The sequence below is a fragment of the Fukomys damarensis genome, unplaced genomic scaffold (genome assembly GCF_012274545.1).
Source record: "Fukomys damarensis isolate Sample0158 unplaced genomic scaffold, DMR_v1.0_HiC HiC_scaffold_33, whole genome shotgun sequence".
In the NCBI taxonomy this organism is placed as follows: domain Eukaryota; kingdom Metazoa; phylum Chordata; class Mammalia; order Rodentia; family Bathyergidae; genus Fukomys; species Fukomys damarensis.
This window is the reverse complement of record NW_022900945.1, coordinates 46,162,035-46,175,981: the sequence shown is the minus strand read 5'-3', so window position 1 is coordinate 46,175,981 and position 13,947 is coordinate 46,162,035. Positions and strand designations below refer to the sequence as shown.

At 45.1% G+C, this 13,947-nt stretch overlaps 1 protein-coding gene across 3 annotated transcripts in view; it reads right to left on the bottom strand.

Moving 5' to 3' along the window:
• Window positions 1–497: 497 nt before the first annotated feature.
• Window positions 498–13,947, bottom strand: part of Vangl1 (VANGL planar cell polarity protein 1) — a 46,603-nt gene continuing 33,153 nt past the window's right edge. For all 3 annotated transcript variants that reach the window (XM_010631208.3, XM_010631210.3, XM_010631209.2), the window contains exons 5-8: window positions 13,201–13,334; window positions 11,752–11,884; window positions 8,417–8,651; window positions 498–3,813 (exon numbers count right to left, since the gene is read on the bottom strand). In XM_010631208.3, coding sequence (XP_010629510.1) covers window positions 3,553–3,813; window positions 8,417–8,651; window positions 11,752–11,884; window positions 13,201–13,334 — 763 coding nt within the window. In that variant the 3' untranslated portion in view covers window positions 498–3,552. The remainder of the gene's footprint in view (window positions 3,814–8,416; window positions 8,652–11,751; window positions 11,885–13,200; window positions 13,335–13,947) is intronic.

Below are 13,947 nucleotides of genomic sequence, written 5' to 3'. Positions count from 1 at the left end.
TCTCCAGGAGATACTGTGAACTAAAGCCCAATTTCTCCTGGGTGAGAAGCCAGCGCAACTCAGGGAAAGGAATACAGTAGGGGACGGAGAAGAAGCTGGCTTTAGAATCACCTTCCAAAAGCCAGGAGCTATAAGGAGATCTCCAAACAGAGGGCATATGTAGAAACACATATATCCTCACACACTCAGCCACATGTGCATTCACAGCATCTGAAATATACACCTCTCTGCCACAGGTAATATGGGTGGGAAGATGTCCAGCACGAGAAGGTGCCATCTATCCAGTAAGACACTCAGAAAAATGCTCACACACGTGGACACAAACATCCACACTCAAATATGCGCGCTCATGTAAGGAGCCTTCCACAGTGGGGACCAGGTAAACAAAAAACCCAACTTTGTTGGTTTCACTGGGGGGCTGGAATACTCGGTCCATGGGCTGGTAATGAGGAGAGGCAGGTAATCCATTGCTGTTGGTTCAATATGCTGGTGGCATCTTGCAGACAACTACGGCCACTTTATACATGCACGCACCTAATGCAATGAGATGCTGAACGGGAGAGCCGAGGGCCCCCACAGGCTGCATGGAGACGGGCATGGTCAGTACCCCTTCCCTGCCCAACGCACCAGCATGGCTGGCCCCTCTGTTAGAAAGGAGTCCCAAACCTCTGCAATGAAGTGCAATGTGGCAAACACACCAGAGTCATCTACTTCTCATGCTTTGCTGACAAAAATTTGCCCTTTTTGTAGATTTCAAAAGGGAAAGAGAGAGAAGAAGAAAGGGAGGTAATAATAGTCAGGCAAAAAAACTGGTGTTTGAGCATTCTCTAGGGTCTACTTTATGAACTTCAGCAAAAGGCTTATGCATTTCTACTTCACGGGAAACACAAAGGATGAGCTACATAACCTTCAAATCCAACTCCCAGAATGCACTTTTTAATTTTAACATTCCTGTTCTATTAAAAAATCACCATATTTCTACAAGTACACACTTAGGAACAAACATTACCTCCTGGTTAAAACCTCACCAGGGAAGACAGCAATCTCAGACCTATACTGTTCAGTAAGTTCTTCTTTCACAGTTCATGTTAGAATTTTAATAACTTAAGTTGAGAGCTATAGAAAATCTATAAACATTTAAGGTAAATGAAATCCTGCCTCCTCTAATAGGAACACATCTTCTACTAGCCTTAGGGTACAGTTTACCCCCTTTAAAAAGAATAGCCTACTGGTTCCAAGAACTGAAATAAAAATTTACGGTGTTCAATTGTGCGGTCCAGCTTTCTGTAGCCTTCCTTTTTTTTTTAATGCCATTTACCTGGTTCCCGCTGCACCAGTAACTCTTCAGAGGTTGAAAGTGCAAAGGCTTTATAGGGATCCTGCGGTTCATTTTGCTATCCTTTCAGAAAGAACTCGACACAAAGTTAGTGTAAAAACAAAATCGATATTCAATTTTAAAAGAAACAGTAATTTCGGGAAGCCTGACATTCTCCTATGCAGAGTCAGAGGAGAACAGAAAGTAAGTTCTTTTCTTTAAACCTGTCTTCACCTTGCTGGGAATGTACAAACAATAGTGAATGAATCTAACGCAACCCCTTATGGACGGGCAACTTAAAATAGGGTGGGAGGCACAGCATCTTGCAGCGCTGATGAAGAGTGCTGTTATTGTTGCTGTTATTGTTTTACACATATGGCACCTCCAACTGCTCCGCGTTCACGTGCAGCAGGTCGTCTGGGACATCAGCCCCTTGACGCGGCTGAGGCCTCACACACATTCACTGCTCCTTACCCTATCTCCCAAAATACTTCCTGAGAAAGACATCATAAAGAACTTCCAGTCTGAAGGGAGCTAGAGGCAAAAACTAAGAAAAGAAGCACCAGGGTTACACGATATGTGTTTTTCATAAACAGAACCGTGTCACTAGATAGTACAGCTTGGCTCTGTGCCGTGCCTTGGGTTTCCTCTTCCTTTTTCTCCAATGCATCTTTTCAGCTGAAGGCTGCTGACTCAAGAACAATGTTTGCTTTTTCAGATACAGGTGTACTCAAATACTGAAAGCCAACCGAGATTTTAAAAATCACACACAAGACATGGTACCACTTGTGGAATGCATAAAACAATAAGGTTATACGCACATACACAGAGTATTTGATAGCATCATCCTCATGCAAGGCGACTATCATAAAGATCTGAGAGGGCGAACACTTTCTGAAGGTTTGCTGCACACACAGGAAGGCAAAGAGAGACAAAGATTACCCACTGCAAGGGGGTCCATAGGAAACAGATCAAAGAAGAACCATTCCAGCCCGGGAGACTGGCTCCCTACTCCCCTTTCTCCAAACTCCACAGCATCCATTCGCCTCCATGTGACCAAGGACTAAAAACACGGCAGGAGCCATGCCATCCCCTCTCCCGGTACTAAGTGGCTGAGGTGATAAGGTGCACAGTGGCGGTGGTCAGAAAACACAGGGCTGGACAGCAGTAGCTGCCAGCGTGGTCGGCACTGTTTGGTCTCCCTTGGCAGGACAGCTTGGGATAAGCTATGTGAAAACTCACCTCCCTGGGAAATCAGGTGGCTCCAAGAGGCACCTGCCAACCCCAGAGTCACAGTGTTAGACCCCGCTGGTTGGTGTGGAGCAGGGGGAGGATCGGGAAGGGTAAGCTTTGGCTGCAGCCTAAAAGAGGCACTCCGGCTGGCTGGCTGGCTGGCTCTCCAGTCTTCTACCCGGTAGGCCATGCTGTACTTCCCCGTGGTGGGACAGTCTCGGACGGGTGGCGTGGCGCCGAGACTGCAGAGGGCTTGTGGGCACACATGGAGAGCCGGTCCAGCAGCTCTGGCCAGGGCTACACACCAGGAGGGGCAGTGGCATGTCTGCTAGGGTGGGCAGGTGGAGTGGAGCCAGGGTGGGAAGTCCCAGGGCTAGGAGCAGAACGGGATCAGAAACATGGCTGGTAGGTTTCTTTGGGAAAAAATAAAAGCAAATCACTTATGAGCTGTAACCTGATAGTGCACATTTTTTGTTGGGATTTTTCTGAGGAATCTAAGGCAACAAAGAACAAAGAGGAAGGCAGGCGACTCCTACACAGCTCCAACTCCCACAGGGAACGTGGTGATGAGGACAATGACGCACGCGCAAACACACAGAGGCGCGGTGTCTGAGCTCCTGGAACAGGAGAGAGATGGGTCCCCTGGAATCTTTGAGGTGGTCGGCCAGAAGCGATGGGGCTGTGGGTCTGGCTGAGAGTCAGGGACCAGTTATAAGGCGAGGCTCCCAAGGACATAGCAGCTCCGCTTTGGTTTACAGCGTCGGCTTCTCCAGAAGTCCCATCTACGAAAGTCAAGGTGTCCCCAGTCACTTTCCATCAAGGTGGACACCCCCGCTTCCTTCCGAATAAAGTGCAGATGGTCAAAGGATACTGGTCTATCATCTGCCAACTTCAGTCAGCAACGAAGAGTAAAAAAATTTAGAAAAAAGACACCCCTCTGGACATATATATCTCTCTATATATATTCTTTTTTTTTTTTTAATAAAGCCACAAATATAGAACTTTTAAACTGATGTCTCAGACTGTAAGCGAAGGACAAACTTGTGAGACTTGGGGTCTATAAACTCTTCAGAGAGTATGATGAATGGAATTTTCTTCACATTGACGATGAGGCTGAAGTCCAAGCATTTAAGGACGAAAACAATTCCATCCTGTAACCCGTTAGTTACGGCCTCGTCACTAATAAGTCTCCACTGCGTAGAGAGCCAGCGGTCTTTGTCATACTGCAAGGTGGGGCCTGCGCTGAGGTATCGTTCTAGGAAGGCCTGAAAGCGAGAAAGAGAGTTATTAGGGAAAAGAGACTCATGGAGTGCGGGCAGTCCTGCCAGGGGCTGTCCTTATATATAGGAAAATGTTTTCCAAAGGCACCAAAGGTCTTCAGCCAGTGCCCATCTTATCACGCTGAATCCCCTCCTTTCATACCTCCCTGTTGGGAAGAAGATTTCTTGATCTTCCTCATTCTCTTTCGCCAATTCCCAACCAGAGGAGCGGCGGAGGTACCCACAGAGGCAAACAAATGGGGGTGGCTGGGCACTCCCTGACACAGCTCTCCTCAAAGGGCAGGGGCCCACTGTACGAGCGCCTCTCCCTCTGCCGACCAAACGGAAAGCTCCTTGAGGAGCGGGAACAAGGGAGCATTCAGAACATGCTGGCTGAATCAACCCAGGACGGTACCTGCATCGAAAAATGTGCCTGTTCTACCACTTCCTGGCACTGACTTGGCATGAGTTACGTATCTTCGCCGTAAGTCGAGATGATAGCACTACTCTTATTCTTTGGATCTGAAATGTCCCCCAGAAGCTCTGCATTGAAGGCTTGGTCTCCAGCTGATGGGGCTATAGGAAGGTGGTGCCCAGCTAGAGAAAAACCAGTGGGGACATGTCCTTGAGGAGCACACAGGGACCCTGACTCCTTCTCTGCTGCCATCAGGTAAGCAGCTGTGCCCCCACACACCCCATCCACCAAGATGTTCTGCCTCAACAAAGACAACAGTGCCAAGTGACCATGGACTGAATCTTCTGAGCCCATAACCCCAAATAAATCTTTTCCCCTTTAAATGGTTCTTCTCGGCTCTGTTGTCACAGCAATGGAAAGTAGACACTGCAGGGCTTAACACTAATGAACTAATACCAGAAGGACTGGCGCTCAGAAGCACTCAGCTCTGCGTGGTGTCGAGTAAGCGCAGTCAGGGTGAGTGATAGTTATTTCGTGGTAAAACGCGTGTACACTGGCCAGCCCACAGGACGGACAGGCCGATGTCTCCCTCCCTGTCCTGAGTTCTTGTTCCAGGGGCACCTACCTCGCTAGAATTTGCTGATCATATGACATCTTCATATGTGCCATTCCTCCTCCTACATATTGTTTTACAAATTCCTCCTTGACCTTCAAATCTCAGACCACCTCCCAAACCTCTCACACGTATTAATGTGCTCCTCCAACATTCTATAATTGATCGCATGATCTCCCGTCATATTTCACTTTCAGACCTACTGTTGTTGACTCGCTTGCCTTTTTCCCATACTAGACTTCACGCTCCTCTAGAGAAAAGGAACTATGTTTTCCATTTTTAAAAATTTGAATTTCCAACGTGTCTGGCACAGACTAGGAGTTCAAGTCACGTGAGATAATATACACAATGATTTAGCTGTGAGAAGAAGAAAAAATGAGCCAGTAATACAGACAGAAAAACACTGGGTTATAGCAATCTGGTCCTAGACAGAGGCCAAGGTGAGTTTTAAAGTGGGAACCCCTTCTGTCCACACTTCACTGCTACTGCAGTTATATTATTTCTCATGGGGTGGGGGATCTATTCTAAGGGAGAAAGTAGGGCCTTACTTACTTTTGTACCGCTAACATAAAAATAGTGCTTATGAATCGTGAAAAGGAAGTAATCGAATGAGAAAAATCAAATAAAGTAATTTATAGAATAACTTGACGCAAAATTAATTAATTTCCCATCACATCACGAAGGAAATATATATTAAAATATTGCCTTCTCTAGATAGGCAATGATTAAAAAGAATGACAACATCTCATGCCACCAAACATGTGGGGAAAGAGAGTCTCGGGTGCCAGAGGGAGTGGCACGAAATGGTAACAGTCCTGGAAGGACAGTTGGGCAGAATCTTTAACTTTGATCTAGCTGCCCCTCCACTAGAAAGCTACCCTTCAGAAACGAAATACTTTCATAAATACGTATGAAAAAAAGATGTTCACTGCCAAGCTGTTAGGACAGAGGAAGACAGACTTTTCCATAAATGTAAGTATTTTCAGCTCTGTAAGCAACACGCTGCCATAACCACTCAGCTGTGCTGACACAGAGGGAAAGCAGTCGCAGTGGTAGTAATGTACCGGGGTGGCTGGGTACCAATAAAAGCCAATTCACAAGAAGAGCCTCTGGTTTCGGCCAGTGAACCTAGTGTGAATCGACAGACAATCAGTTAAGCAAATCACAGGACTTGGTGAAATAAGATGTAGCAATTAACAAAGAATGAGTTAAATCTGTATGAGTTGTCTGTTTTTCACTGACACAGAGTCGAGGAGCTTTAAGAGGAAAAAAAGCAAGTTTCCAAAATATATACATAGGCAGTATGATCCCATTTCTGATTTTCCATTTTTAGTTTCTAAAAATATGCACACACACTTCTAAAAGAATATATACCAACTCCTTAGCAGAAAGAACTGCTGAGGCAGTGAGGGTGATGGAAATGTCACTTTCTCCAGTAAACTTTTCTTTAATGGTTGGTTTTTATTCTAAGGCTATAGTTTTAATTCATAAAAGTATAAATTTTTAAATGAAACAGGAAGCAGTCAGGAAACTTCTTGAAATCATGAGAAAGAAAACAACTGTTGTTCATGGTACAAGCCATCTGCCTGTACACGCCAGCAATATTTTCCTTACACCCAGTGTTGGTATCTTTTTGTATTCCATGTTTTATAACTTAATGCTCGAGGATTTTCTCTCCATATTTCAACAAGTGATTTACTATAACTTACAAGTCACTGATCTAGTTTTAATTCTCTTCGTTTTGGAGTTATTAGAGGTTACTGTGAAAAATTAAAACAACAACAACAACCCTTTGTATACATTTGTGTATATAACAGTCCCTGGGTGTCCATAGAAGGACTATTTCTAGGATTCCCTTGTATGTTAAGATCCAAGTATCCTCAAGTCCCTCATACAAAATGACCTACTTTTTGCATATAACCTATGCACATCCTCCTGTATATTTCAATTCATCTCTAGATTACTTAAAAACCCAACACAATATTAATACTATGTAAATGGGTAGTGCTATACCTAATTGCTTAGGCAAAGACAAGAAAAAAGCCTCTATGTTCAGATGGATGTATTATTCCCCTCCCCGCCAAAATGTTTTCCATCTGTGGCTGGTGGAATCTGCAGATGTGGAACCCATACATTTGGAGAGCTGGCTGCATAACTGATTATGCCGAATATTTTTAACAGGGGGATTACTGAGTCAAAGGATATGGAAAGGCTTAGGGTTTCTCACTCAGTATTTCTGTAGCACTTTTTCTAAGGGTCGCAAGACTGACAATGTAGTCATACATAATGTGATATACAACACCATCTTTATTAAAAATGGCTGCTAGGGGCCGAGGATTTAGCTCAATGGTTCCACCGCCTGCCTTGCAAGCACAAGGACCCAAGTTCGATGCCTGGTACCAAAAAGCCTGCTGAATGAGCCATGCACGTTAAGGCCAAGCTCATTCACTCTCTACCATGTGAATTATACACCACGTTGCCATATGTAATGTCATTCTTACACAACAACCCCACTGGGGAGATCTCAGTAATACCTCCCTTTTATAAGAGAAAACAGTGTAGTGCAACTTCTGCAGTCACAAACCAATTTATCAGTACAGCCAAGACTTGAATCCACTGTTCTCTGATAAGATAGCAGTTGCTACATCCTTAATCTATTTTTCCACCCTTCTATATAAAAGGGTAATAACCCAAAAGTATGCTTATATCATAATCTAAAAGACCATTAAATAAAATTAAATCTACAAATCCAAAATGCCTAATATAGCAATGGCATTATTTCTACCATAATGGTTGCTATATAGTCAGTCTTTATAATATGATGGGTACTATTTTAAATATTTTACAGGAATTCATTTTTTTTTTTAGCTCCCAAAATAACCAAATGAGGTAGGCATTATTCTCATCCCCAGTGTACAGGCTGGGAAAATGAGGATGAGAGCCAGTCAGCTATTTCCTGTAAGTTAGTTGGTAAAAATGCCAGGTTAGAATGAACCAATTCAGCTCCAGCACCCACAGGGGGTTCATTATGCCACACGGCTGCCAGTGAGATCCTCTCCTCTGTTAGAAACTCTCTGTTAGGCCTCTGAAAGGCACTTAAAAACAAGTGAACTGGGGTAATGGAAGTATGAATCACCAAGTCTTCTCACTTGATGTTGCTGAGAAACTTTTGCTTTTATCATTTCTGGTACAGGTTGAGCATCCCTAATCTAAAAGTTTTGAATCCAAAATGTTCCCAAACCCCCAGTTTTGGAGGCATCAGCGTGACACTAAAGGACTGATGTTCAATGCACACACACTCTGTTCCATAAATAAAATTACTAAAAATATTCAGCCTACATGCATGAAGTGTATACATGAAGCATATACACTTGAATTTCATATTTAGAGTTGGGTCTCGCCCCAAGAGTATCTCACTGTACACATGCAAATAAATACTCTGAAGCCTGAAAATAACGTCATATCAGAAACACTTCTGGTGTTTAGTTTTTTTCAGATAAGGATACTCAATCAATAACACTGTAAATGTGACCGGCCATGCCTGGTGAGTGGCAGGGCCGATGGCCGGCCGCACATCGCACCTTAGGGGTCATGCTGTTGGTGATGCAGAAGGCCAGGTGCTGCAGGATGCTCTCCATGCTGTGGTAGTGCTGCTGGCGAGTGGTTCGCAGGTACTTCTGTAGTGCCCTGGCCATGGACGGGAAGATGGCCTGCGCCGCCTCCCTGGGGTCCATCACCTCCCCTGGGGCTTTCTGCTGCTCCTCATCCTGGAGACGCTGGATATGGATGAACGCCTCTTCCACCGCCACCACCAGCCTGGGAAGTGACACGACGTAGTCATCAGAGGCAACCGATCAGAGTGCTTGAGAATAATCCCTCAGGGCTCGAAGGGCCCTGGCCCAAGCTGATCCAGCCACTAATTTGTCCAAGGCTTGACCACACTGTCCTCCATAGGGTTGGGGGAGAGAGGAAGAAAGAGAATTAAGAGCAAAAATAAGATGTGTGATGAGGGCCTTTGGGCTGAGAGATGAACTCTTCCCAGTTCTGCTAAGGAGCTTGGAAACCTCCAATCCATTTTTCGTGTTGACAAAGAAAGCTCAGCTTTAAAGAATTTGGAGGGCCCTCAAAACTCTGCCTAACAAGGGCTCTGCACACACCGAAAGGCAGCTAGTGTGCAGCAGCAGCTTACCGAGGACCAGAGGCTGATCCTCCAGATCCAGACACCTACTCTACCTGGTCCAGCAGCCCCCAGGAGAAGGAAGAAAGAGGTGCAACACACACAAGGGAAACCACCTGCTATGATTTGGATCAAAAATGTCCTCATAAGGCTCGCGTGTTCAGAGGTGGAGCTGTGGAAAGTGGCTCAAGGGGCCCTGACCTCACCAATGAACTGAGTTCATAGCTAAACAGTCTGTTAGGAAGAGTGGGCTTGCTGGAGGAGGCAGGTCACTAAAGGCATCACCCGAAAGGGATTATCTTGTCCCCAGCTCCTTTCTCTTTTCCTCTCTATTTCCTGGCTGCCATGAGGTGAGCAGCCGCCCTCTTCCGCCATCATAACTGCCACACTACCGGCTTAAAGCAAATGGAGCTGGCTGGCCATGCTAAAACCTGTGAAACCACGAGCTACAATAAAAATTTTCTCTTTAAAATTAATTTATGTGAGGTGTTTCGTTACAGTGATGGAAAGCTGACCAACACAGAAAACTGGTACCGAGAAGTGAAGCCATGGCTACAACTATACCTGACCATGTAGTTCAGAAACCTTTGGAATCGGTTTGAGAAATTAATTTGCAAAAGTTTGGAGATGCTCACTAGAGAAGCCTAAAAATGTCCTTTGCAGAGCTTAATGGGAAGTTATAGTATAAACTCAGAAGACCATAATGCTGATGGGAACGTGCTCTTGAGCTTTCAGGAGGGAATAAGTGCTCTAGTGGGAACTGCACTGGAGGCCATGCAGGTCACATTCTAACAAAGAACTTGTCAATGTTTGGTCCATGTCCTGGGACCATGAGACTGAATTTAAAGATGACAGGCTAATCTAGCAAAGGAAATTTCAAGGCAGCAAAATATTCAGGCAGCGGCATGTGTATTGCCGACTGCCCTTAGACTCATTTAAATATGAATCATTAGGTAAAGGCAGAGTGGAGAGATTAGACAAACTTGCAGTTTGGCCAGAAGTGCATTCAAAGCTGGGACCAAGCAAGGTGTGGCTGAAAAGATAAGTGTCATTAAGAAAAAAAGTGCCAAGTGTTTTGCACTGGGACACAGGAAAGATGCCCTAAAGACATCTCAAGAATTGGCCCAGCCCTGACCCACTGCAGTCTTACAGTGGGGTAAAAGCGTGAATTCATTTGAAAGACTGCTTTGACAAGAGAGTACCACTGTGCACTGTTTCTACAGGGACAAGGAAGTTACTTCCCAAGGATTCATTTCTGTGTTCAGTCGTCCAGGCTGAACCTCAGAGGCCCCTGCATCCAGGGTCCTAGTGGACCCAGCTACTGTTCCACTTGGTGGCAAATCTTGGAATCATCTACATGATTCTGGTCTTGCAGGCATGCAGAATGCAATAACTATGGGGTTGTGGAAGCTTCCACCACGATTTCAAAGGAAAGTCTGGAAGACCAGGGTATTGGCTGTATCCCTATAGGCAGTCCCTGAGGGGTCAATGCATGAAGGTATAATAGTCAAATTGAAATTGCAATGGAAATTTTGGAAGGGAGAGATACAAAGAATACTGTCGTTCTGCTGAGGAAAGCGGCAGGCAGTGGGCAGAGTCAGCCCAAGTGAGATGCAGTGTGGGTTACAACCAGCAATACCACAGCGGCAGAAATACCCAAGCCTATTTGGAGCTCATATCATGCTACCATATGCCCTGGGTGCTGGACATGAAGCTATAGGATTTAATGTTTGTTCTGCTGGGATATGGCCTTGCTTAAATCCCATCTCTCCTTTCTACAATCCCCAGTCCTCCCTTTTGCAATGGGAACATTTGCTCTGTATCACTCTGTATGTAACTTACCTTTTGATTTTTACAAGGGCTGAGAGCTAAGAGCCTGCCTGGAGTCTGAGAGGAGACTGAGTTTGGACTTTTGAGAAATGCTAGAAGGGCTGAGACTCCACCAACTTCTGGGGATGGACTGAATGCATTGTGCATAATGAGAGAGATATGGACCTTTGGGTGTCATGGACAGAATAATGGGGCTTAAATCAAAAATGTTCCCCAAAAGGCTAGAGGTAGAGGTTTGGAAGGTAACTGGATCACAGGGTACCACCTCATCAATGGACTAACAGTTGAATAGGCCGTGAGGAGGAAAGGGTTAGCTGAAGGAACAGGTCACTGGACACACAACATGAAGAGCCTATCTCCAATTCCCCCCAACGCCTCATTTCATGGCTGCCACAGACGAGTACTTTTCTCCTACCTCTGCTGCCACCAGGAAGCTTCTGCCTTGCCACAGGCCTAAGGCAATGAGGTCAGCTGACCATGGACTGAAACTGGAAACTAAAACATATCCTTGCTCTTTAAAGTTATTTTATGTCGAGTATTTTGTCACAGTGACAGAAAGCTGATTAATGCACCACCTTTGTCCTTTTGCTCCAATTAACAGGAACAGATGTGGAAAATCAGGCCTACTTGAAGTGTGGGCCACAGGGCAGCAACAGCCTCAGCTGGGAATCTGTTAGAAATGCAAAGTCCCAGGTCCCACCCCGGAACTACCTAAATGGCATCGTGGCCTTTGCAGGAGGGCCCTGAGCCTGTGACCTAGGTTTCCAAGCCTTTCTTGTAAAGGAAACATCTGGCCAGGTGCACTCCAAGGCTCACAGAAGCCATACCTGTACACCGAAGCTTCATCCCGGCAATGAAAAGAAAAGAAAAAGAAAGAAAGAGCTGCTTGGAGGTGAGTGGGCCACATACCTTGCTCTCCGCTTCTTTACCCGACGCTCATGCTCAGCCTCTTCATAATATAACTCATTGTGGCTTGAGTCCCTGCGCCGGGCGGCTGCGGCAATCATAGCCCGGGACTGACCAGTGGCATTGTTACTGGGGCCTTTGGGGAAAAAATGACGGAGGAGAACAACTTTAATACCAAGGGGCTGGGAAGGGAGCAGAAGAAAGTACCAGGGTCTATCAGCACTGTCCACCCCACCCTCCGTGAAGCAAACAAATAAATCCTAAGAGTATCTTCCCGGGAGAGAGGATTCCACATTCCCTACGGCCACAGCCAAGAGAGCCAGGAAATCTCCTGACACAATCCGATTGGAAGAAACAGAAAAAGAACTCAGAAGGGGATAAAGAATGCCCAACACTCAGCCAAAAACAACATGTGGAGTGTGCTGGTGTCATTTATCATCTGTTACACAAAGTTTCATTTGGGCCATAAAGGCAGCTGGGACATCGCAATGAAAGAGAGCAAGCGTGACAAGAGAACAAGTACAAAGAGAAAAAAAATCAAGGAACACAGGACATTGATCACATATAGAAAAACAAGGTAAGCTGGCAGGTCACGGCAGTCACGACTTTTAGAGAAAATACAAACACTCGAGGACATGCTAAGTGGCTCATTTACGAATTCACACTCAGAACTCCCGTTTCATCCCCTGACCACTGACTGACTACCTTAATTTGTCACAAAGATGTGGTGGAACCCAAGCTTTCTTATGAATGGCTTATTTGGCTGGTGACTTGGGTTTCTCTAGTGGGAACCTTCTAAGCTTCCAGATCTTAGGTGAAACCCACCAGGCCTTCAGAATTCCCAGGAACCACACTTCATATGCAAAATTAAAAACAAAGAGGGAGGCTATCACCACTAAAAACTGATACTATACATAAATCACTTTACCTGTTGAAAACACGATCTCCTCTGGAGTCTGCAAAGCTCTTGCCCTGGCCTAAGGTGTCCGGCACTGTGTCCTATTGCTTGCACTTCAACATCTGATACCCTCAAGCACAGCTGAGACTTCCTCAGTCTGGCCTTCAGCCTCCTGCTGCCACTCAATTTCAGCTCCCAGCCAACATGGAGAAATGCCCATAAACACCTCACCGGGTCACTGAACTACTGAGATTTCTCCTCTTAAAAGGACTACGGTAGTGTTCTTAGACTTCGAGTAACATTCAAATTTTGAAAATTAGTCCTTTCCTAATATCTTTCAATATGGTGAGAGGGGGTCCCAGCAGAGGCAGAAAACACATTACTATTGTTTTCAATCATAAAATTCCCCAAATGAATGAAATTCCCACATATGTAGACTGTACATCAGCAATCTTCTGAAAATGTTTGCCTATATTTTTTTAAAAAAGAAATTGGTCTTAAATGAAAACATACATAAGGCAAGTACTTCACAGGCACTGTTTTAAGGCACGTACCATCTACATTGTACACTTTCAGCCCGGCCATGTGCTTGGCTGCTCGGAATTTGGAAGCTGTTAGGAGGTTTGGGTTATAGATGGTGAAATCTTTGTAGTAATTTTCCAGAACCACCAGAGCTGCTCGTTGGATACTGCAAAAAGAAGGTGAAATTAATGCAAAGCAGAATAAGCAGATCAGAAATAAAAACTTCTTTTTCTACATCAGGTAAGGTAACAAAACATCAACTGAAGTCAGCTGGTTTCCACATACCTTGTGTGTCCAGAACGAGAATTTAAAGACCCAACTAAGTCTCATCACCAAGTGGTTTCCCTGCCAATGCTTCATCAATAACCACAGCCCAACTGGCCAACAGGTGAATGAGGAGGACATTACAATCGCAACTGACGTATAGGTCCAGGTCACACAGAACTTTTCCTATTTTCCTCAGTTTACAAAAAAGGAAACTGAAGACTTTGGAGAGGCAAGAGACTTACCACAGAGTGAAAGAACAAAGCACAGACTCAGGTTTCTTAGGACCCAGTTCAGTGTCTTGTCTCAGCTCACTAGCCCTGCGTCTGAGGAATCCTGGGATTTAGGTCTTATGTGGATCAGAACAATAGCATCCCCAGAGGGTAAAATGTATTTCAAAGACGATTTCATTGAGATCCTTTGAGTTTTTATGAACTCCGATGCCCCCTGACCCTTGGACTGCCATCTCTGGATCTCAGCAGAAGGGCATGAAGGATACAATCACTGTCCCAAGG